The sequence below is a fragment of the Vicugna pacos genome, chromosome 11, assembly GCF_048564905.1.
Source record: "Vicugna pacos chromosome 11, VicPac4, whole genome shotgun sequence".
Taxonomy (NCBI): Eukaryota; Metazoa; Chordata; class Mammalia; order Artiodactyla; family Camelidae; genus Vicugna; species Vicugna pacos.
The window spans coordinates 46469817-46495306 of NC_132997.1; the positions used below are offsets into that span (position 1 = coordinate 46469817).

The 25490-nt window shown below is 46.6% G+C and overlaps 1 protein-coding gene across 10 annotated transcripts in view; it reads left to right on the top strand.

Moving 5' to 3' along the window:
- Window positions 1-25490, top strand: part of KCNMA1 (potassium calcium-activated channel subfamily M alpha 1) — a 708582-nt gene that overhangs the window by 474914 nt on the left and 208178 nt on the right. For all 10 annotated transcript variants that reach the window (XM_072971241.1, XM_072971239.1, XM_072971250.1 and 7 more), the window contains exons 6-9: window positions 4379-4454; window positions 12140-12215; window positions 14301-14471; window positions 16054-16145. In XM_072971241.1, coding sequence (XP_072827342.1) covers window positions 4379-4454; window positions 12140-12215; window positions 14301-14471; window positions 16054-16145 — 415 coding nt within the window. The remainder of the gene's footprint in view (window positions 1-4378; window positions 4455-12139; window positions 12216-14300; window positions 14472-16053; window positions 16146-25490) is intronic.

Below are 25490 nucleotides of genomic sequence, written 5' to 3' on the forward strand. Positions count from 1 at the left end.
GTGAGTCATCAGTGTGATGAGCTTGCCATTTTTTTTTAAGTGTCTGGGGTCCCTATGTCCAGATAATGCCACTTTTCTAACAAATGCAGAGTACAGAGAAAGAGAGAAAAGTCCATTTTTATTACTTGACTATATAATAGACAAGAGGTAGAGAAGTTTACTGTTTTTTGATAGTTTAAAGGAACTTGCTCATAAGCCCATCTGGACTCTTGGAGAGCGTAATTACTATTTTTTGGTACACACACATTTTCTCCTTCACAACTCTGGTACAGCCATTTCCTGTTCTCTAAAATTTAATTGTATTTTTAGAGATTTTAAATTATATAGAATAATAAAATAATATAGAATTACAATCAATAAGATAGGATTATACAGAACAATAAATATATAAATAATAAGAATATAGTCTTATAAAGCAGAGAAGATGCATAATTTGTCACTTAGGCATTGCCCATCTCTTGGCCTCCTTATGGAATCCAAAATTGCTTTCCATACTCCTTCAGGACCTCTCTGGGTGCAACAGTGACCATTGGTCAAGACTCTTTTCTGGTTAGCCTTCTGCAGATTTCCTAAGACTGTCAGGTGAACCTTCAGACCGCATGGCTTTTCCCTTTAGCAAACAATATGTAGTCTCAGGGTTCCGAATACAGAGAATCTAACCTTTAGCTCTCTGCCATCTAATTTTTTCTCAGAAATAGTCTGAATGAAATTAGGTCTTTCTCAGAAGACTATTTCATTCAGTTCAATTCGAGCAAGTATTTAACTGAGTATTCACCCTATGCCAGGCACTGTTGTAGGCACGTGAAATACAGCTACAAGCAAAACAGACAGCAGTCCCTCCCCTCCTAGGGCTGGTGCTATGGAAAAGGAGACAGAAAGTAAATTACACAAACAAGTAAGATACTAGTGCTTTATGCTGAGAAGAAAAGTAACGCAAGTGGAATAAAGAGGTTTTGGGGGTTGATGGAGCTGAAGGGGGAGTTGCTCTTTTAGGTAGAGTAGCCAGGGAAGGTCTCACTGCGATGGTTACATTGATTAAACACCTGAAGGAGGTGAGCAAGTGCCTCACTTGGCCATTTGAAGAGCAGTCCAGACAGAGAGAATAGCACATGCAAAGGCCCTGAGGCAGGAACATGCCTGCACAGTCAGGGATCACTGAGGAAGACAGACAGAGGCCAAGGAGGAGAGTCAGAGTAGGAGGTCAGCAGGTCCAACAGGAAATGGGGACTGGCCTGGCTTTAGGTTCTTGAAGGACTCTCACTTCTACTCTGTGTGAAATGGGGAGCATTGGAGGACTTTGAGCAGAGGGGCAGCATGTTCCATTTTACCTGGTAACAGGCTCACTCTGGCTGCTGTGCTGAGCTCAGACCACAAGGCATCCAGGGGAGAAAGTGGTCAGGGAGCTGCTATGAACTGTGACCTGAAGGATATAAACTTCAGACCAACCGTTTCTCCAGAGTGTCTGGCCGGATTTGAGGAGAAAATGTAGACTGATTTTTTTTTTAACCCATGTAGAACTTTGTTTACTCATTTGTTAGCGAAATGCAGTGCTGTGACAATGACCAGCACAGGGCAGTCAAATAACAAAACCCACTGTTGTTCAGCCCATGAGAGTGTTGCTCCCGCATCACCCTGGGTCCCTCTGGCAGGGAGGCAATTCTCCTGAGTCTCTATGCTGGGAAAAACTCTTCTCCTGAGAACCAGCTTGTGTTTCTCTTTTGCACATTATTAATCTTATTGCGTCTCTCTGCTTAGTTTTCTTGGGAAAGTACTCAGACCTAGGTCTACAGTTTACCTCTAGCAAGAGGGTAGGACTTTGTGGCTTCTGAATTCGTTTTTTTTTCTACCTTTATTTTCATACACCTTAATGAAAAGAAAAGCTCTTATTCTATTATATTTTTGTGAGTTGCTTTAAAACATGACATGCAACAAACAAATAATATAGGATGTCAAAGGCATCACTTAAAGAGAAATAGAAAGAGGTCCAGTTCAGAGTTTGTGTCATTTGTGTTCTTTTTTTGTTTCCATAAATGAAAATACTCCCACACCCACACCCACACATACATCAGATTTTCAGGATAAAACTATTCATGGCTAATACTTCACTAAAGCGTCTTTCATCCTCAACCGGTTTCTGTGCTCACCACCAGCCTTTTCCTACCTCGAGCTTCTAAATGTGTTGCTTATCTCTCAGCAGTATAGGATGATGGTGCTGGCGTGAGATCAGCCATCCAGGTTGGGCCGGATGCGTAGGACCAATAGTAGAGTTTATTAAAAACTCACTTTCCAGCCTGTGCCCCCAATTCTGATTTAGTAAGACTTAATGAACTTCTTTGCAATATGTTTTGCACAAACAGTGTATTTTCAGAGAACTTGGGTATTTGAAAATAAATTTTGTTGCCTTATGCTGTTGAACAGCTACTTCTTGGGACACAAAAATCTTGGGTCCTTGTTTTCAAAATGCTAAGTGTTGCTCAATTGTCTTTTAATACAAACTATTATATAATGAGATCTTAGTTGCATCAAGGGTAACCCTCTCCCCTCCCTGACATGTTCTTTTTATATGGCAATTATTTTAATACTTGAAATCTGAAAGAAGAAAAAATGGGATACTTCTTGGCATTGGTCTCTAAGAGCTGGTCATTCATTTTGCCTTTTAATCTCGAGTCATTTTTTTCATATCCAGAGAGTTCACTCCTGTTACGTCCTGGCTGTTTCTTATGATCTACGTGCTGTTTGTCCTTCCCTTTGGAACACAGTTGGTCCGAGGTTGGGTCCCTGTGATCTCCACTCCATTTCCATTTTCTTCAGTTTCATCTTTTTTCCTTCTCTTTCCTTATGCTCTCTGCTCTGTGGGATGACATCTCCATTTCGTCCTCTGCATCCGGTCCAGTTTTCAGCAGCATTGAGTCAGCCTTTCATCAGCTCAGTTAGGACTGTGTTCCTGGCCCCTGAGCCTTTTGTTTCATGCACATCCCTTCTCATCTCTGCACTTCCTTGTTTAATAAAAGTAAGATGGATATCATTCAGAATAGAAGGCTGGTGTTTTCTGAGGGGAAAAAAAAAAAGTTTCTTTTCATGAAGGTAAATCCTTTTAGATGAGAAATTTTCCTTTTGAGCCATAGCCTTTCCTCCCTCTTGTGCAGTGGGATTTTTTCTTCTGTGAGCTTTATGTTAGTTTTTCCTTGCCACCTTGTGCTTGAACGAGGAGTTATCTAACTGGGCCCATGTGGAGCTATGTAGGGAGAACTTCCGATCTGTCTCCTTTCCTTGATTCACTCTGGGGTCTCAGGAGAATCACCAACACTTCTTACCACTCTGCAGCCAACCGCCCAATTACAGCCTTACAAATGGGGCAGAATAAATCTCACCCATGACCTTTGAGCTGCTTGCCCACCACGGAGCCCACTCTGTACTTGGCGTGGCATGTGGCGGGGCTTAATGCTTTCAGAAAAGATGCAAAAGTAAATCCCCTTGGGAGAGGGTGTGAAATCGGATGTGTCTCAAAGCTGTGATAGTCAGTACTTTGTAAGCAGGTCTCTTGCACGACTGCCAAGCTTTAAAACCCCATGAGTCACTCAAGATTGTTTTTGACTCACAAATTTGATCTCAACAGAAATATATTTCACCTTTGGCTATTAAAACACAACAATAATTTATATTTTCTTTAATCTTTGACTGTGCCTTCCTTCCCTGCCTCCCTCTCTGTTCTGCCACCTAGAAGCACTGGCCCTTCTGCAGTCAAGAGAGGTTGCGGATTTAGAAAGGAGAAACATTTATCTCGACATTCAGTAAAAATGGAATTATACAAGTTTTGGATCTTGAAGTTATGGGGTGTGAGATCTTACTGATCTGATTTTTGTTTTGATTGGGAGGAAAATATAGAACCTTGTAGGACACAGATAACGCTGTGGGCTGTACTCTTCATTTTATCAGGACTGAAGATAAAGATGAAAAAAAATCCACTGAAGAGGTGAGGTTATCCGATTTGTTCCTAATCGGCTCTTAGCAATTACCCTGAGCTATTCCCAGTATTTTTCAGAGACAGAATCCTCTCAAACAACCGTGTAACTTAGAAATAGTGCTTTATATCAGAGATGGGCACATGAAAAACTCCAGGAAACTGGGCTCTCCCCACCAGATCTTCCTCTGCAGTGACTCCAGACAGGCCTCCTTTAATGAGAAAGTCAGTTTACCACCTAAGATTAAACCAGTCAAGAGTCAGAATGAAGGACTATGTCCAAGGTACCGGATGGTTCATTCTTTTGCAGGAATTTCATATCCCTTCAACCCTGGCAGCTGTAAATCCGACGGCAGAGTGTGAACATTAAAACCACCCATTGAACCTAATGTGTCTGTATTTCATGTCTCTTTCCAGGTTTGAGATTTTTAAGAGCTCTCAGACTGATCCAGTTTTCAGAAATTTTGCAGTTTCTGAACATCCTGAAGACAAGGTAAGATGTTCTTTCTCATATTTGTTCCTTACTCCGGTTCCCAGTGCCAAGTTGTCAATATCAGATGTGTTTGCTTTCATCACAGTTAAGTTAGAATCCCTTTATTCACAGAGAGTGATCTAACACAGAAGTCCAGAGAAAGCCTGGCATGGGGTCTTCTGCAGGGCAGGGGACTGTGTTGTGAAGAGAGAGAAACATCTGTGCTTCTTGGGGAAGTAGAAACAGTCTGAGGGGACTGTGTGGGGTTGCTCAGATATTAGCCACAGCCTCGTGGAGAGAAGTGTACAGTGGGTGAGGGACAGGTCTGCTCATTGACTGAGAAGTCCCTGCTCCCACGTTTTAAATCACCCCTTTATTACATCACTAAATAAGAAATTGAACCTGGCCATAAAAACAATGGAAGCAATGCTCTTTGAGAGGCAATCACAAAATTCACACGGCAAACAGAAAATCATTTCATCTCAAAGTACATTCTAGATGTCCACTTTATAGCCAGGGTAGCCCCTGGGGCTTGCTCTGTGAATTGCCTTCTGGGGAATACCTAAAAACCTCCTGCTGAGTGCACATGAGGACGTCTGCTAACTGTGTTATGATCTGGAAAACACTACTGGGCCAGGAGGGAAAAATCCCCCAGAGGCCCCTTTCCAGACGGACCTGCGGGTTCTCAGAGCTGGCCTGAAACCAGGGCTGCCTTGATGAATAAACTAATAAAAGAGGTTGGACGGCCTTTAATGGAGAATAAGTACAGGTCATAAATTTCTCTTATAGGAAATTACACTTTAAGAAGCTCACTGCTAATGTTCCATTTCCTCTTTGGTTGGCCTTCACGTGTTTGATAAATGATGAAAAACAGGACACCCCTGCATTTGTAATCACAAATGAATGCACCTGCATCTGGGGCACCTTGGGTCCAGCATCGTTTTGCCAGTCTCCGAGGCTGGGACTCAGCTTCCCGAACATGCCCCGTCCGACAAATGTGACGGGCTATAGTTGGCTTGCCTCCTTGGGTCTTAGTGTTTTTCGTTTGTTCATTTTAGTTTGTTGTAATTCCACATTGGTTTCCCCTTGCTAACTCTTTATCCACGTGAATGGGGGGAGGAGGACAAATTCACTTTCTGTTAGTCAAGTGAAATAGAAAGTGAGCCTCTAACACCATGGGAGTCGTCTAGTGTTTCCCAGCACCCTTCACTGTCATTATCCTGGGGTCAGAGTTTACTGGTGCCCCATTGAATAGCATGTGATATTATTAATATAGAGTGAATATTATTATTCCTCATGTCTCTTCTGAGTGACAGTTAACCTTCATTTCTACGTTTTTATGACTCTTCCATGCAGTGGACCCATATTGCTCTTAAAATTGTCAGCAAAGCTAGCAATCCCCAATATCATATTTGCTCCACCAGACCGTATTTTTAAAAGTAGACTTGGGGAGTACCCATTGCTGATCACAGGAGCTGTATTCAAGAGACACGTGGGGAGTGTGTTATGTGGAGTCACCCACACTCTAATGTGGTACAGTGCCTCTCTCTCCCTGTTGCACATGTACTGATTTAGGGGGATTTTAATTCTCAGACACCAGCGTTTTAAGAAGGTGCTGTTACTCTGAGGATAACCTGGAGGGCACTGTGTTCTCGCCTTCCTTGTGCTCCACGTGGATTCTTTGGGACTGGGGAGAATAATAAGGCATCAGAGTAAAATATAGTTTTCTGGGCTTTGGCCAATGGACCTACCAATTTCCTATTCCTTGGAAAAGATTCCTTTGGATGCAGGAAATAGCACTTGCATCCCTGGGGAACAGTCCACCTGGTAACTGCAGTCACAGGGTCGTTCATTCTCTCTCCCAGTGCAGAGGGAGGAAGCCAAAGGAGGTAGCAAGGGATAAAGGAACTGTACACCTTGGGAGAGTCATGGGCAGCAGGCTACTGGGGAGTCTGCCATTCTGAGCCCCAAACAGCATTTCCCCAGCAACTCACTTCCTACGGAATTAAACTCCCGTTGTTGGAGGGTGGCTTCCATCACGACTTGGATTGGCCTAGTTCCTGTTGCTGGTGGTCACCACCAGGTGACTGTGGCAATTCAAGTGTGAATCAAGCACTTGTGCCAGCAGTGAGGTGGGTGCCAGGATAGAGCCCTGCTTTCAGAGAGCTCCCTGGGGGAGGGGGAGCCGGACTGACCCGTGGCGCACCAGGTGCTGAGATACAGGCACACCCGGGGCTTGCGAGGCATGAAGGAGAGTAATTAAGCGGGGCTTGGCAAGAGCATGGGGCCACCAAAGATCTTTTCAGGGCAAAGGGGGTGTCTTAGGTAAGCCCTGTAAAATGCCAGATGTCATCCCCATGGGGAGATCAGGCAGGTGAGAGATAGGTGGGGGGGGTGACTTCCCATCAAGGAAGCTGCAAAAACCATGTGAGTGAGAGAACACAGCCCTTGGGGGAGCTTGGAGTCATTCTATCTCTTGGAGACTGGGATTCTGTGGCAGGAAAGGAGCGAGATGAGATGAGGCGGGCAGGTAAAGGCCAGTCACTGGGCACATGTGAAAACGTTATTTACTTGTCTGAACCCTGGAGGCTGTAGACCGCCTCTGCGCTGCCCACTCCAGGGGCCTGGCTGATCTCGGCTTCGCCTCCCATGCGCCCAGCACAGACCCCCCGCAGGCCCTGTTGCCGACGAGGGGAAGCCTTGGGCTTTGCAGGGCTTCGGGCCTTGAGGGATTTTCCGGTGACGCCTCTGCACTTGGCTGCTTCCACATTGACCTTCCAGGAGGGTGGGTGGAGCCCCATAATCATCTTTAGGGGGATTTTTTTTAGCTTTCTCGAGTGGCCAATCGCCACCAGTCTGGGACATCAGGGAGGGAGGGAGACATGAAATGTGATTTACAATAATGATATGAAATTGTGGCTTCATGTTCTGTTCTGTGACTGCCTCTTTTGGCCAAGAGTGGGAAGAAACAGGGCAGAGAAGTATTTGGTGGGAGAGAGAAGAGAGAGAACGTAGATGGGGTGGGGAAGAGAGAAAGAATTAAGACGTCAGCAAAATGATGACAGAGTGAACAGGAAGACAGAGAAAGCAGAAGATCACAGCAGTGGGACAGCATCAAGGTCATCCCCCAAACTGCCAATCAACAGAAAGGCCTAAAATGCCCCGTGTCCTGTAACTGGCATGTTGAAGGGGCCGCTGGGAGACCCCATGTTGTGGTCTGAGCTTTGGGCAGTTCCTCAGATGCCCTGAAAACTGGCAGGTAGACTCATAGGTGAGAGGACGCTTACTCTACAGTCAGAGTGACGTGAGCAGCTCCATTTAAAGGCTGTCACTGCACAGCTCATTTAATGTGAGAGATACTGATGAAGGAAACATGAATCGCCAGTGATTTTTAAGAAAAACAATTGCCTGACTGTTTCCTATATTATGAAAGTGCAGTATGCTCACTGTAAACATTTCAACAGTATAGAGGAGCATGAAGGATAAAGTAAACTTCCCCGACACCATCGATGGTTGAGAAAACCATCACTAATACTCAACCATGTTGCCTTTCTCCCCACATAGCATTCCAGGCTATGTACATAGCATCTTTGACCTAAACAACACTTTTTTTTTTTGACATTTTGGAGACTGAAACCACTGTACTACATATATGACCTCAGAAATGTCTCCAAGGCTAACATGCTTAAAAAAGAGTATTCAATATGGAGACTGCAAGAAGTTGTGCAGACAGAGGCCACATCATGAGGGCTCTCAGAGGTCACAGATTTGACTTGGAGAGCGAGAGAGAGTGGTGGAAGGGTTTACGCAGGAGGGAAACATGGCCAGGTGTATGTTTTAGAAAGATCCGCTGTTCCACCAATTGTGTAGAGAGTGGGTTTGAAACATCTTAAGATCGTCAACCATGAGACTAGCTGGGGGGCAACTGTCCAGGGAAGTGGCCCTAGGGACTGGCCTTAGGAGAAGAGGGAGACAGATGGAGAGCTACTGAAAGGGTAGATGTGACAGAACTGGATTTCGCTTCACTCCGTGTCTTAGAGTTCAGACCATTCATCGCCTGGGATATAGTCCGGTTGGCTTTTGAAAGTATTTCACATCTGCCCAGCCAAGGTCACAATAAAATAAAATAAGGGCATTAGCACCTGGCTGTATCTTATCCAGAAAGAGAGGAAAATACTGAACAAGCAGAACAGGGGCAGATTGGTGTTTCTTTGTGGAAAGTGGGTGACATTTTCGTTGTCAACTGAAACATGTGTTGTTAAATACACAGAGGGCAGAGGTGGCCCCAAAGGCTCAGGGGTTACAGCTCTAATTTTGGAAACAGACCGACATTCAGTGTTGCAGCATCTACAGAATCAGACTCCCTCTGCCCCTGTTCTGACGTAATTGCCCGTGGGTGATGGTTCACTATGTCCACTGATAGGAATTACTGTAATGGCTAGTGAGAACTCATGGGTCAGAGACCTAGAAAGGATCATGGAAAACATGAAAATGAAGTTAGGTCCTCATGGTAAGGTCACTGTCCCTCCCTTCTCATGATGGGGCTAGACTCTAAACGGTCCCAGTCATTCCAACCATTGGGAACTTCATGTTTGGTGCAGACCCCTGGTCTTGGCCATGAAGTCTGTGACTATCTCCAGTGGCCTCTCTGGCCATGCAGAGCCTGCAGCCCTGCCCTGCCACCCCTTCCCTTCTTCCAGGGAACCCGATGCAACCTGGTGTCAGAATATGGAGAAAGTCTATGGAGAAAGAAAGAGTTACTCTCACATCTTTTGCACGGACCCTCCAGATGATTGCCTGGTCCTAGAGTTTAATTTGAAAAGCAAATTCCTAATACTTAGGATCTGTAATGATGCAGATGCCATAAAAATAATCAGATTTCACTGCTTAATATGGACTCTTTCAGCAACAATGATTAAATGTTCTGTACACAACAAGAGCTCTCTTAAGTGCTATTAATATCACTGTGGCAATCACTTAGAGATTAGTAATCACCATATTAGGTCGTTTTTTCCAAAGCGCCATGAGGCTCAGAGACTCCTGTGGTTTTAATATCTCAAGAGGGCTCCCCATGGTTGGAGTGGGACACTGCTCTGTTCAGTCTCCAAGATCCGGGGGTGTGTAAGTGAATCAACTTGGTACTTAATTATCCTCTGAGGAAATGAGCAATGCGGGCTTCCCTGAGATGTCTCCCTTTGCCCCTGGCTACCTGTTCCTCATCTGGCTCTCAGTCTCCAAAGTTAGTTCACCCAGAGGGCAGAAGAGGCAGAGGCAAGGAGGGTTTGCAGGATTGTGTCTTCCCCTTGAGAAACCATTTGGGGACAGGATGTGGTGGTGGTCTCTCTCCTCCTGGGGGCAGGACCCTCTGGCCCTTTTCATGTGTGGGGAGAGGCACAGCTTCACTTCACAAGGAAGACCTCCTGATGGACTCCAATCTGTAACAGCTGTCCTGTGGTGTAGCGGCCAAGAGGGCAGACTCTGGAGCCGAACTGCCGGTTCCAGTTCCAACTCATGCTGACTCCTGTACGAACTTAGGCCTGTTCCCCAACCTTGGGATCACCTCATTGAGTCGTTATCGAGATTAGATGAGTTCAGATACGTGAAACAATTGAAATACTTAGAATGGCGGTGTGCATGTTAGCTATTCTTAGGACTGTGATCGTAAGCTCTTGGAATTTAAATCTTTGGTTTCCCTTGGGAAAGAGGTGGGAGGGGCTAGAGATCAGTCAATCAAGGATGAGGAACTGAATTGCCCTGTGGGTGATGCTGGGTCCCCCTGGGGAGACGGAAAGAGAAAACAGAGTTCCTTCCTGCAGCACACAGCTAGGAACACAAGAGTCAAATCGGAATTTAAAACGGTGCCTTCAGACAGTGGGATCCATTTTACCAGTGAGCGGCTGGAGGTAAAAGCCATAAGTCACTTTGTATTGTCGGTGGGCAGAACCAGTTTAAGGAGGAGGTAGCGACTGAACCAGGCTTTGAAGGAAGGGTAATGTTCGGACAGATGGGAAGGGCGTTCAGGTGAGTAAGAGCGTAAACAAAGGCTGAGTAAGTTTGGCTGTGATGAAAGTTCCAGGAGTTTATGTAGAAAGAATACAGGTAGGAGAACCTGGAACTTCAGAGGGTGTTGAAGGTAGAAGGAGAGAGTCTGGACATAACATTTCAGTCACCAGGGAGCCTTTGGACAGGGAGGTGACCTACTGTCAGGAGTAGGCAAGGAGCCGCACCCACCAGCGGGAGTGACCAGGATGAAGTTGAGTGGGGAGGGTGCAGAGAAAGAGACCAGTTTGCTCAGTGCACATCCTCAGAGGCCTTACTCTGACCAGGGGCTCAGTGCTCCCAGGGTCTAGGCTGATAAGGTCCCCACTCTCAGGGAGCTAAATATTTAGTAAGTTCCATTTGTTCTGCTCAAGGAACACTGGTGGATGCTGAAAGTTTTAGGTGTAAGGTCTTTGGGGAATAGGATATTCATTTGGTCTCAGAGTCCCACTCCCCAGATGGCATGTTAATTACAAAGGGAGATGGGCGCCGCTCAGTGGCGAGATCAGGCGTTCCCACCTTAAACAAGTGACGGGACAGTGTAACTGAGTTGCAATTTCCTGATGTGACGCCATTCCAGACAGGTATTCTCAACAGAAGTATTTAAACAGGATCTAGTTATGAAGGAGCAATCAGACACATCCAGAATGTGGGACATTCTAGAAGACAGCTGGCCTGGGTACACAGCAAATTAAATTGTCACTAAAACCAAATTAAAGAGGGCGCAGGGTCGGGGGTGTTACAGATTAAAGGAGAATAAAGCAGGAATCGGCCAGCTCAGTCGCACATGGGCCAATCAGCCCCCTGCCCGTCTTTGTAGATAAAGTTTTACCAGAACACAGCCACACCCCTTCCTTTATGGCTTTCCTAAGGTGCTTTTCTGCTAAAGCAGCGGACTTGAGTAGTTGCAACAGGGACTTTATGGCCCAGCAAAGCCTAGATATTGATGGTCTGTCCCTTTACAGAAAAGTCTTCTGACCCCTGGATTAAAGCAACGTAATAACCAAATGCAGTGCACGAGGCTCCAGTGCTTCCTGAATCAGGGTGAAAGCATGAAAACATCAATAAACCTAACTTCAGAGCAGCTGGAGGAATCTGACTCAGGAGTGCACATTAGGTTACATGGCTGAATCCGTGTTCATTTTCTTGGGCACGACAGTTGTGGTATGACTGTCTCGCACGGGGTGTCCTTAGGCGTTAAATGCTGAAGTATTTAGGGGGTTGTGTCATGGTGTTGACAGCGTGCTTTTAAATGGTTCAACGAAAAGAGGAGGAGGAAGGGGGAGGAGAAGAAACGTAGAGAAAGCGAATGTGGCAAAATGTTCATTGGTTAATCTAGGTGAGGGGCACACAAGTGCTCATTATACCCTTCTTCCAATATTTCTGTAGATTTAAAGATTTTCAAAATAAAGATGAAAACGATAGTTTTTAACACAGTCGGAAGGATTCACTTAGGGGCCACTTTCTGTCACTCAAATGTCATCTTCCTATAGCCTCTGGCCTGAACTACTCACGCCGCCTTCTGAGTCCTCCCCTTAAGATGGAGGGGCTTTGTGGGGGCTCAAGGGGGGCTGCCTCCCCCTGAAAGAGGCGCTGTTACTCCGGAAGGCGGCCCCAACAGGGTCTTCTCTAACTTAGAGATTTTGCTTGTTGTCTCTTTTGCACAGTAATTCCATCAAGCTGGTGAATCTGCTGTCCATATTTATCAGCACGTGGCTAACCGCAGCCGGGTTCATCCATTTGGTAAGTTATCCTTAAAGACAATTCAGTTCTGGCTTTTTCTGAAACAAGCCCCTTTCTGAGTCTTTTTATTACCTGGGAGACAAACTTCAGACCAGCTGTAGAATGCAGGGAAGGGCAAAGCAACTGCACAATTGTCTGGGTTTCCAAGCCTTTTACCCTAAACTAGTTCCAAATGGTGAGTCATGTTCACACTATTAACCTGCGTTTTTCAGCTCACTGCTGGGGGCTTTCATGGTTTTTCACCCTGTCTACAATAACCCCTTTGAGCCACAAGATGGCAGTGCTTCCTCAGCAAACGCCTGGAAAGGTTGGAGACCAGGTTGGAAGTTTGATCCCCATCTCTTCGTAAATAACAAATTTACATTCCTCAATGTCTCTCCACTTTCCCCTTCCACAAAGCCCCCTTTGATTCTTTTTTCTGATTACTTGTCAAGTTATTTTGTAGCTCAAAAATGTTAATTCTTTTAAATTAACAACTCCTTTGAAAGCCCTGTATTATTAAGTCAAGCTGCTCTCACCTCCCCAAGGCAGATTTCCCCTTGCTTTTAGGGAGCACAGCTATTGTGGGAAGTGTGTTTTGTACAGACACAAACTGTTACAAGTGGAGGGGGCCTCGTCTAACTCTGAAGCTTTGAGTAAAGACACCGCTCTCTTGCTGAGCCTCTTTCTGCATAAGGGGTGGGAGGAGGCATTCTGTTACCTCCCCTTGGGATTTTTGTGACTATCACCTGGAGGAAGACTGCTGGGCTGTCTCTCAGCCACTAGATCTGATGGTTCCCCACCTATGCCTTTATGCTGATGGGATTTGGGGCTGAAATCACCTTTAGATAATCACTCTGATTCTGCCAAGTGCCCAAATCACAGATACGGAGGATAGCTGGTTGCTTTCAGTGGCAGTGACCTCACCTTACTATTGTGTGAAGTGCTTCACTAGGAAACCTCCATGGAAAGGGAACGTTGAGGACAAGCAGTGATGTGTGAAAGAGGCCGGGTCTTGGAAACTTTCTTCAGAGGTAGAGCTGGAGACCTGGGGGCCAGGAGGTCAGGGACCAGCCATCCACAGGGACCCCCCCCTTGGCAGGTCACAGGTGTTGGCCATCCCACGTGTTACAGGGCTGGGATGTGGGGTAGAACTGGAGACCTAGCCCCTGTCTCTCCCTCTTTCCTGACAGTCTCGAAAGTAGCTCTCCTGCCTACCTCACAGCTTTGTTGGCTGAGTGCATATATAATGGGAGGACAGAAAGTGTTCTGTAATGTCTGAAGCAGAGGTGGGCTGCCTGCTACCCTGGGGCTGATCCTCTTCACACCCATTGCCTCTGGCTGATTCCCTGCTTCCACTGCAGAGTTGGGTTGTCCCTATGGAGAACAGAAACCCTAGGGACCACAAAGCTGAAAATACTGACCATCTGGCCCTTTACAGACAAAGCTCACTGACCCTTGGTCTAAAGGGTGTGCAAATGTGGATAATTCTCACGAGCTCACATTTTGTGCTCTCCAGGGGAGATCCCTGCAGCTTTGCAGGGCAGCGCCATTGCTGACATTCTGTGAAGCAGGGAGAGCCTAGTCAGACTGCAGGAGATACTGTTTGGGGTTCAGGCATGAGATCTGAAGGAGCAAGGTCCCCTGGGCATCTCCTTGGTCAAAATGATGAAAGGAGGAAGCCCCCTGCGAGAAGATTCAGAATTTCTTTGGGACTGAGCAGGAACTCACAGAAGGGCCAGGGCGGTGGGGGCGGGGTGCTCTCTGGCTCTTTCCTGGGAGAGAAAGCTGTAAACCGTGGCTAAAGGCAATACCCTAAAGTTCTGCTGGTCACATGTCTGTAACAATGAGAGGAAAAATGGCCTCGGGATACATTCCTCAGTTCCTTCCTTTCTCTGCCCCCATCAGCGAAGCAGGTGGAGTCCAGTCCACCTCCTCTGCTCCCTGCTCAGAGGTGGTGCGCATTCCTCAACAGATGGGGACAACAGACTCTGTGGGCTGAGGGTACCGTGCATCCGGAAGCAACCTGGATGCTGGAGCTTTGGTGTTGATGGCTAATTACATACATAATGTTTTCCCTTTCTCTCCCCGGTCCCCTCGCTTTAGGTGGAGAATTCCGGGGACCCATGGGAAAATTTCCAAAACAACCAGGCTCTTACCTACTGGGAATGTGTCTATTTGCTCATGGTGACCATGTCCACTGTTGGTTACGGGGATGTTTATGCAAAAACCACGCTCGGGCGTCTCTTCATGGTCTTCTTCATCCTCGGGGGACTGGTAAAAACTCTTTATTATAATGTTGATTTTTGTAGTCATCAATATTTTCTATTATCCACTTTCTTAAAGCTTGTGTATTTGATACTGTGTTTCTGCAGAAGTGAGTGACTGCCTTAGTGTTACAATCAGGTCAATCCAAATGCAAAGGTGACTTTTCTGCATCCTTCTTTAGTGTATTGAACTCGTTTTCCAGAGATCCAGGCACGTTGTCCTTGTCAGGGACAGCCGTGTGTCCCAGAGCAAACCTAATTATCTTGAGAAAGTAGTGCTCACTTACCAAGTGGGAGTGTCTGTGCCTTAGTAATATAATTCAGCATGTGATACTCTGCAGGGACAATTGCTATCACCTGATCTGGTAGATACGATGATACTCTAGACAGTTTGCGGTTTCAAGAGCTCCCCGCCCCCTTCCTGGACCTCCCCAAACTTCCAACAAACACTGTGGCTGGGGCCTTGCCCAAAAGAGAGGGTCCCCACCCCAGAGGACGGAGAGCCCACCGGTCTCCTCCGGGTGGACATCACCACGTAACCTGAGTACGGTTTTGTAAATAGCCAACCGACTCCCTGACAGCGACCCTCCAGGGATTTTTTTTCCTCCCACTTTGTAAGTCAGAAAGTTTGCTTTTCTGGTCTGGGCAGCTCATCACGGTTGGTTACAATGTAATTTTCAAGGGGGATTTCTGGCAACTCATTAGCAATTGCTGCCTTTTGTCTGTCAAAGTAGCTCCTTTTTAAGTTGAGATTTTTTTGCTGTGTGCAAGGTAAGCGATTAAGATCCTTTTCCGCACACAACTTTCCCATATGTACACCACACACGCATTTATTGAATGCATACATGTCTCTCTGTTTGGTATGCATGTGGCGTATACATTTGAAAAATGTATATAAATGGATGCGTGCGTGTGTACATTAACACAGTGTTCCCACAGCATCCGTGAGGTCCCTGCAAATAACGAGACCCTCGTATCCAGCCACAAGCACAATGTTTGTTGGACAAAACATGGCAGACTTGTTTCTCCTGGCTATCCTTTCCTCCCATGTGATCTCCTAAATTTACCTTTTGGGCTTTGTAGTAATTTTTTTAAATAGAAAATTTATATATTTTTACATCTTCTTTTGGTCTTTATTGTCCTTAATTGCTCATAAAGGCATGGATGCTTATTTGAATTTTAATTAGAAAGAAAAGTCTTCTCTTGAAATTGTGTGTGTGTGTGTGTATTTGTGTGTGCGTGTGTGATTTCCCCAGCATGCACACCCTGATTTCTCTTCAGGAAGAAGAGCTAGGTGTCACCTTGTTTATTCCTGTCTCCTTTATACTTTTCTCGACTGTGACTCTTTTTTGAGTTGTCTAGGTTGGCTCACGCTGGTTTTGTCCTGTGTTTCAGGAGCTTGCCCCTTTTGTGGTTTTATTTTATCTTTTTTTTTTTTTTTTTTTTTTACTATTGAACATATTAATATGTACCTTTGCAGTTCTAATCCTTTTGTGTTTTCAGATCTTAGTACCCACCCCCCTCTGAAAAGGTCACCCCCTTTCTTTGGCCTGTCTTTTTAGTCTCTCTTCTGTCTCCTATCTTCTCCTCAGGCCATGTTTGCCAGCTACGTCCCTGAAATCATAGAGTTAATAGGAAACCGCAAGAAATACGGGGGCTCCTATAGTGCGGTTAGTGGAAGAAAGTAAGTATGCCAAGAGGTTTTGCTGCCTCCACTGTGGTAGAATCCTCTCTGCATGCCATTTTTTTTTTGGCTCTTGTTTCTTTGTTTCATGCATGTAGGCAATGTTTGCCCGCTACGTACCCGAAATTGCCGCTCTCATCCTGAATCGGAATAAATTCGGCGGGACTTTTAACAAACATGGAGGCAGAAAGTAAGTCAGTTGCATCAGAAAGGATGTGGTTGAGTGACTTTCAAGAGCCCCTGTGGCGGTGACACCTGAATCCTGCCCCTCTCCCACCCCACCGGAAGGGCCTCACTCTGTGTGGGGTGTGATGTCAGAATTACCCCAGGAAGTGATCACATGTCGACCCCACTGCTGAGGCCAGTTCCCATTCACAACTTTCTTCCCTAGCCATCTTTCCAAGAGGCGTAATGAATTTACCCTGGAAGAGGTCCGTAGATAACTGGGCCCATGTTTTCTGTTCTGATCCTCAACAGGTCAACCAAGCTCACTTATTCTTTATACCAACTAGATAAGTGATGACATTCTGGTTTCTCAGACTAAAGTGAGGCCATCCTAGGGGAGTTTGTGCAGCAGTGACATGGGCTCACACTCCAGCAGGGAAGTCCTAGGGAGAGCAAGGTCAAGGTCGCCTTGGTTTTGGGGCCACCAGGCAATCTGTTTTCTTCTGCCACAAGGCGCTGGACTTGTCCCCAAAGGGACTCATTAGTCAGTTGAACTCCCTCCTGGGCAAGAAATAGTGTATTTGTGGTATGTCAGAGCAGAGCACGCCGTTCCTGGTGGGTCTTTTGCTTGGTTTCCCATACACGGATGCTTTCTCCTGGGGACTGTTGCAGTGTGTGCTCAGATCATTTTGTCAACATCACTGTCAATGTAATGGGTCCACTGTCAACCGGAAGTTTTGCTCCTAAGTAGACGCAGGGCCTGACCGCTCTGTCCTCTGCCAGAGCACCATCTCGAGAGGAGAATCTTCGAAGGGAGGCAGGGCTGGAGGCAACCATTCTGTACTTTTTTTTTTCCTGAAGCTTTTTCTTGGGCACTCAGCTTTGTTTGCTTTCGAGTTTTTATTTTTGTTTTAACTTTCGCACAGTAGGATGTCCACATCTTGAATGTACAGCTCAGAGATTCTGCACCTATGTTCACACCCAGTAACTGCCCCCCAGATCAAGATGCAGAATCTTTTCATCACCATACTCCTCCCACTCACAGAAGTTCCTATCACGGAACTAGGGGTTTGTTTTGTTTTGTTTTGTTCTCATACATTTTTAAATGAACTCTTGAATAAGCCTATTTTGTTTTTAAAGAGAAAAATAAGAGCAGTAGCATCTCATTTCCCCCCATCGCCTCCTCCTTGCCTGACGGTCACGTTGGATGGAGCCAACCTCCTCTCCCGTCAGTGATCCCATGGCATCCCGAGCTCAGGTGTCCAGTCCTCTGTTCAGAAAATGAGGAGGTGGGGAAAAGGACTCATTTTCTTGAACTACCCACAGGATGCCCGTTTCCTCGCAAAGGCGCGGAGGACAGTGGGCGAGAGGAGGCCAGTTGGCATCTTTTCCATGGAGGCAGCACAGCCCCCTCCCCTCTGATGGAGTCCTCCTCTTTCTATTACGCTAACAGCCCTGGATGAGATAAGGACCAAGCTGTTCCCATTTCGGGGCCGTTGGTTGGATCCAAAAGGCCAAATAAGCCCAGAGATTTCCATTGGTCATTTATTCCCTGCCAAGAGGAAAACAGCTTCTCTGTTCGTTTTGCCCTGAAGGTGCGGACAGGTCGCCATAAAGCAGAAGGCGTGCGAGGGGCTCGGGCCCCCTTTACGGCCGCCCCACCCCACTGTCTCCGCTGGCGCTTCCCCATCACTCGCTGCGCCCGGAGAACTCAGTAAAACCAATTGCCCTGAAGTCTATGTTGAAAACATTTCTTGACTCTCACTCGAGGTACATCCCCCCCCCCCCCCCGCAAATAGCTTCCGTAGCCCAGTGTGGGTAGGACTGGACGCTTTTGTGGATGGGTGACCCAGCTGAGACCCTGAGACCCATGGTCGCTGCCCTGCTCCGGCCCATCCAGTCCTCCCTTTGCCTTGTCTTCCCCTCCCAACCCCGCGTGCCAATGGCTTCAGATCACAGACATCCGGCAGCTTTTGTTCTGGCTGCATCCCCGTCATCTTTTATCACCGCTTTTAGCCTGCTTCTCTCTCTCTCTCTTTCTTCTCCTTTTATGAAAATGCACACTTTGCTTTTAATGTTCACTTTGGGTTCTCCGATGTCCCCGGACCCTGTGGACAGAAAGTAGGTTCTGTCATCAGCACTGGGACTGCTCACTTTACTTTACGCATTGTTTCCTGGTTCAAAAGCTAATTACCAAGTAGTTTAAAGAAGCCCTTTGGTCACTTAGATCTTTCATCAGAAAATATAAGCTTGGGAAAGGAACGGTAATAAAGGGCCATTAGCACCCTTTGTTTGATGTTGTTTTTCCAGTCAGTGGAACAAGATTGATGAAATGTTATGTTTGGCCAAAATTTGAGTTTTCATTTGGAATTCAGTGTTGAGAGGATGGGCTGTCAGAATCAATAAGTTTTCTTTCGCTTGGGATATGGGCATGTGGTAGTAATTAGCAATATAAGGTCTTTAGTGGAGCAACCAAGCATGGATTCTGGCAGCAAACATAATGAGAAGCTACAGTTGTTCTATTTCTAACGTCAAAAAGTTTCCAGATAAAATTAAATGCATTTGCAAAAGGAAAGCAGCTAAAGTTTGTTGAAAGATGGAGTTCAGACTCTTAAAATAGCCTGCTTCGCCCCGTGTTTTTGTGTTTGCATAAAGATATATGCTTTATTCATGGACACACACACATGTATCTGTTGTCCCTAAGATTTCATCAGATGGATGCCCAGAAAGTCATTAAAACACACACATAGTTAAAGGATTTGTTTATATGTGCATATTTTACTCAGAAATAACCTCTCTAACAATACAGTAACTTGTCTGAGAACTCAAGGTAATGCATAACCGAAAGCTACAGAGACACAAAACTTGGAAATTCAAAGATATTTTAAACGAAAAAAAAAATTTAGGTGGTGAACCATGGGGTTTTGTGTATGCAACACCCAGTTTCAGGACTTTGGAGCGTGTGAAGATTTCATGGTACGCCATTTTCAGAATGAATCTATGTGTTTGGCATAATGTAAACACTTCACGTAGCATCGCCAGAACATCCTCACCACCAGTACGGCATTGAAACCCACGGAATCTTACTCCAACGTTCTCATCAATATTTCTCTCCTCACCCTTCGCAGGACACCCAGAGCCAACAGTAGGTGTAGGGAGATGTGTGCATGTGTGAGTGTCAGCCACTCTCTAGTTTATCTATTTGATGTAGGGGATGCTCCTGAGATTAGGGACTTGGGTGTCAGTAGCCCAGAGATTTGATTAGCATCCAAGGCAGGCAGTATCTCTCCGAGTTGGAGGTCTTGGGGTCAGTTAGCTTCGTGGGCTGACATGCCAGATCTTGTTCAAAAGAGGAGCCCTCCTGCAGCCCAGCCTGCCTCCTGAGGTGACTGCCTTCCCCTCCTCCCCTTCATGTAAGCTCGAAGCTGCTCAGAGGTGGGCGGGCAGAGGGCTAAGGCTCCCATGGCCTTTGGGATCCCAGCTTGCTCTCCTTCCTCCCACAGCCCCTACTGTTTCCCCCAGAGATTGCCTCTCTGCCTATGACTCAGCCTTCTCCTGGTTAGTTGATGAAAACTGACAAGATCATGGTCTGAGGTCACATGGCCAAGGGCCATGGAAAATAATCGGCCACAGAAAGGAATCCATCTGCTATAACCGCCTTGTTAGGGGCGGCCGGGTTGAGGCGCCATCCAGACCTTGTACTTCCCATGACGGGCTTCTGGGGCTCAAAACTGAGGCAGCCCCAGGCCAGGTGTTGGGGAGAGGGAAGAATGGATAGGTGTGGGAGGACAGAGAGAGAGGGATGGACAGTTGAGGACAAGGAGTAAGGGAAGGGGAACAGGAAATTGAATGTAATTTACTTGCAGGCAGTTCCCCTGGCTGGATGGGTCCCTGTGCCCACCTTCTGCTTGGGGAATAGTTACCACAGACTAACCTGATTCTAGCTCCAAACCAAGAAAGCTGCCTGTGAAGCCTATGTACTGTGGCTCCTCTTAGAACTCTTCCTTAGAGAGACAGGGGAGTGCCACACACTTCCGGAAATGAGAACATGAGCCCACACAGCCCACGCCCTGGGGCTGCCTTCTAGGACAGTAATAATACCTACATTCACCTGCAAACTTCCTCCTCTTCACGGCAGCCATGCGCGGCAGGTGCTTCCCTCATCTCCATTTGCACTGACTCGCCTGGCTTCACACAGCTAGTACAGGGTGGACCTGGGATCTGAACCCAGGGGCAGTCTGCTGCACTGGGCTGTGCTTCCCCACACACCTCCCCCCAATACCTGGCCTGGGGCTGCCTCAGTTTCGGGCCCCAGAAGCCCGTCATGGGAAGTACAAGGTCTGGATGGCTCCCCAACCCGGCCCCCTCTAACAAGGGGGTTATAGCAGATGGATTCTGCTGCTCCAGATCATCCCTTGAGGCCCCTTTCTGCTCTAAACTTAATGAGCCTATCATTGTGTGCTTTCCTCCACCCCTGCCCATGGTGGGGCCAGAACACGGCACACACGATGACAAGGGAGAGAAAGGCCTGAGCCTTACTTTGGGCTTGTCTCCTCCTCCTGCTCATCGGGTGCCTCTAAGGAGCCTGGCCCCAGGGTCAAGGACTGAAAGATGGAGAGGGGACGAGACCGTTTCTCCTTGGATTTTTCTCATTTCGTTAGACCAGAAATGTATTTGCCTTTTCAGCATATCTAACAATGAGGGGCTTTCAAGGATGGACAGACGGATCACTGACCAAAATGAGATCCATGCCTTATTTGTGGATTTCAACACGCTCATTCCCTTCCTGGCTCCATCCTTTCTGGGAAGGTCGTTTCCTAAGGGACCTGCCCTTGTGGATGTAATGATCTGCCAGACTTGGACTCCCTCCTGGGCAGAGCCTACCTGCACATCAGCTGAAGGAGAGCGTCCTCTGCCTGGTGGACGTGTCCACCTGCACCCTTCGCTTCCTCAGCTGGTCTGCAGCACTGCTCAGAGCACTTCTTTGATGTTGGTTTCTTAACTGTCAGTGAGAATTAGAGTAGCAGGAGCCCCTCCTGGAAAGTCCTGGGGGAGCTATGCACCCTGAGTTTATTTCATAGCTTTGAGTGAGAATCTTAGCCCTCGGGAGGCTGCATCCTCCTGGAGGGAGTTGGGGCAGATGTGGCCTCAGGGTTGTCAGAAGAAGCCTTAAAGCCAGAGAGGTGGGCAGACTTTATCATGCTTTTCCACTTAGAAATGAAACAGAGGGCTTTTTATGTTCTTTAATGTCAGGGCTCATAGGGCTCATTTAAAAGAAAATTTCAAGAACGAAGAACACAGAACACAGTTAGTTCCCTGCCTCACTGTCCGTCTGTATCATCACCTTCACCGGTCCCCTCGTTCAGTCCACGGACGTTTGCTCAATACCTCCGTGTCAAGCACGATGCTGGGAGGCGGTGGGCGTGGGGGACTCAGGGGTGAGCAAAGTACTCGTGGAACCTGCCACGTGGAGGTTACAGTCTCCGGGAGGTGACAGGCAATAGCAAGAAAGAAAATGCCAAGTACAGGTTTTAATCCATGTAGCTAAAACTCAGAAAAAAGACATAAGATTCTTGTAGAGCAAAACAGGAATTATTTACAGGGATGACGTGGTGCAGGGAGGTGACACCTCGGAGGAGGAGCTGCTGCAGCCCGTTCGTCAGCTACCCAACCAGCTTTTATTGCTGTCGAGGCTGAGGGGAGCTAACACATTAGACTTTAAAATTCATATTATGGGAACTTCTCTTGCACACTCCGGTCTTCAGTTCTACCCCAGCAGGACTAAGTTTCTCTCTCCAGCTCTGTCTAGTTTGCGGGTAAGAGTGCTCTCCTCCAAACGACCAGGAGAGGGCATCCTTCCCTGGTTCCCCATTACCGGGTCACTTTATTTTGTATCTTGCGTCTCATGGACAAGCCCTTCATCTGCTTCCGCGTCCTTTGTTCCTTTCTGAGACCACGCTCTATTCCCTCCTGCCTGGCTGTCCATTTTCTCCACCACTCAGGTTTTGCCCACCTGGTTCTAGACCATTAAAAAAAATTGGAATCTTAAAGGATCTGCTGTGCCAGAACTGGCATTATTTATTTACAGAGATTTATTTTTATCTACCCCCTTGCCATAGTCCACTTCCTCCCTCCCAGAAGAACTAGTGTGAGTCGTGTCTTTATCTTCATCTCTTCCACATATGTTTATTGAGTGCTTGCTACACACCAGGCCCTGGGGATAAATGTGTTTCTCCACACCCATAAATGTCTCCAAATACACCACGTCTCACTTGAGCTGTCCGTTACATTAATTGGCCACCAAAGTGGCCGGGGAGTTCAAACTTAGAGCTGGTGGAAACCTCCCCTCTTGGTTCCCGGGGGTGACAGCCTTCCTGCAATAACATTTCCTTCTCTGCTCTTTCTGAGCAGGCCGGCCCTCGTGCCTGGGAGTAGGATGTAGGGCTGATTCTGTGGTCTGACCACCAGGTCCTTCCTTTCCCATCGACGTGTACCTTGGGCAGTACTCCCTCCCCCTCTTCACAGCCAGCAGGGTTGGGGGGATGCTGGTCCTGTGAGAGATGTTCCCTGTACGCTGCCATTCATGACGCCTGCATCACAGACATCACTCTGGCTGAGATGTGACCGACTCTCTGCATCTTACACAAATGGTTGGGATGTGACCAACACTTTGCATTTTACACAAACTTCCATGCCTCCACGAGTCAGCCCTTACAGCCCTCTCGTCGTGGGGCCCACGTGGTCCCCAGCCTGAACTCTCAGCAGCATTTTCAGATTCCTAGATTTTAAAAGCCATAAATTAGCAAATCATCAACATATCACCAGGAAGGATCATCTGGTAGCCATTCTAGTCAGAAGGAAACACAGGCCCCAATAACTGATCTTCACAAAGATATGAAGAACTGTAGACAGACAGATACAGTAAATAAGAAGACAAACAGATAATTCAAGTTGACAGGCCATCTTGGACTGATTAGGCATTCTGCTTTGATTAGCCTTAAAATTTTGGAGGGAGGGAGAAAAAAATGAGATTGCCCTAATACTTTGGAAAAATAACCCCTTGACTACTTCTGAAATTCAGTACCGAGGGGCAGATACCAAAAGCAAGTGTCATTAGATGCTGTATTGTGTAATGTGAAGTGCCAGGTATCCCTTTCCAACGAGAGGAGTCTTGGTGGGTGTGGATGTGGGCACTTCTTTCTCTGCATCTGCTTTGGATTCTTATAAGCCACATCTTCAGGCCTTTCAAACTTGAAGCTCTATTTAAAGAGACTTGGATGCATATTAAATAAATTTCCTGATAATACTAATGGAATGAAGGCTTGTCTCTGTCCCCCCCGCCCCACTTCTCTGCTGTCTCTCTTCCCTTCCACACACTTATCAAAATGTTCCAGCTATTGTTCTGAAAACAAGAATAGAAATGTAGGTGGGAGATGAACTGTGTACCTAAAAAAAAAGTCGTATTTAAACTTAGACTTTTGCGCTCAAATAGTCTTTCTTCCATTAAAGAAAAAGAATTCTGAATATGACTTTTCTAATTATAATCCCTGAAGATTCTTTCTGCTTAACCTCACATTTGACTGGGTGAATCCTTGCTGGGTAAGTTCTTAATCTAAAGAACAAACACAACCATCTGAGACTAAGTTGCGCTGTGTTTTCTGTCTTCCTTGATGTCATTCATTCTGATAGAAGTCTTTCCACAGTTGTGCAAGGCGGTTCCTCATAGATTTGGGGTTTATCCCATTGATGTTGCCATCATGCATTGAAAATAAACCAGGAAACTAACTGGCCAAGTCCAGTGTCTCTTTTTATTAAAAAACCTTAGAGGATGATGCAGCATGAAACTCACGGAAACTCGATTCTATGCCTCTCAGGGTTTGCACCTCCACATCTCGTCCTGGGGTTGCGTAACAGTGACTTGCTCCCACCCACAAAACTGTAGGGGCTGCTCCAAATGTGTGTTCCCCTTGTCGGTAAAAGCCATCTTATCTCCCTTTCCTCTACCTTCTTAATAAGCAGACATGTTCAGAGAATAGATGGATAGATGCATGCCCATTTCTGTGGGAGGTGTTATGACCTTAGCCACTGATCTCTTCTGGAAGTACCTTATGGCATTCAGAGGAAAGCTGCAGATCCCAGAAGGGACAGAGATGAGCCAGAGAAGCAGCTCTGGGATGTGCAAGCAGAGACTCAGAGAAAGTCCACATGGGGTTTCACCATCAGGATCAGTCAGCTCCCACTGCGAACTTAGGGTCACTCCACTCAAGATAAAAAAGCTCTGATTGGCCTAGTTTGTGCAAAGAGCCATGATTAAAGGTCCCAAGACTGCATCTGACTGGGGAGGGGTAATTCTCCAAATTAAAAATGAGGTGCTATTGACAAAAAGGAGGGTGCATGCTGGACTGGTGAATACAACCAGTGTGTCCTACACTGAGGTTCTCAGCACTTTTTTTTTTTAAGACTTGGACTGAGGCTCCTTTTTAGCCAACAGGATACAAAAGGTGTGTGGTCATTGCAAGTGCCCGGTGTAATTCTGTGATTTCGGATGGTGGAGGTACCAACACAGATCCCTCTGGGTGCTTCAGGTCCTGACCATCTGCACAGGATGAGATGCATCACCTTTGTACAGAGGCTCTGGTCCGGTCAGGACGTTCCAGGATTCTCCGCTGGGGCTGCCAGTAGTCCGTCCTCTGACCTTGGGGCTCTGTTTTGCAGAGGTGCCTTTGCTGTACTGTTGGAATCTATTTGCTCAGCCTTCTGCCCCCATTTAGGGAAACAGCCAAACAGCCTGTCTCCTCCAGAGTAGCTCTATTGACAGCTGGATAAGATGATTACTTTATTTTCTTCCTCTGTAGGAGGGAGAAGGCATTTCCTTTCTTTGTGATTAGCAGAGTATTCGATGTGGACCCTGGGTAGGCAATTATCTTATCTCCGAACCTCCTTGGATTTTGTTTTGTTTTGTTTTTGGCTTGCTTTTGTTTTTCTTCTTTTTTCATTTGTTTTAACAGGAAATAATTAAAGCCAGGGTTTGGGATTGTGAGCTCCCTACCCATCACAGTGGTTGTGTTTTCATTTTTATCCTCCTTATACATACTGTTCTGTCACCTGGTAGTAGATCTGAGGTGGCAGAATCAGTCAGTGATCTGCAGCCTTTAACTAACTGTTAAATGTCTTCTAGAC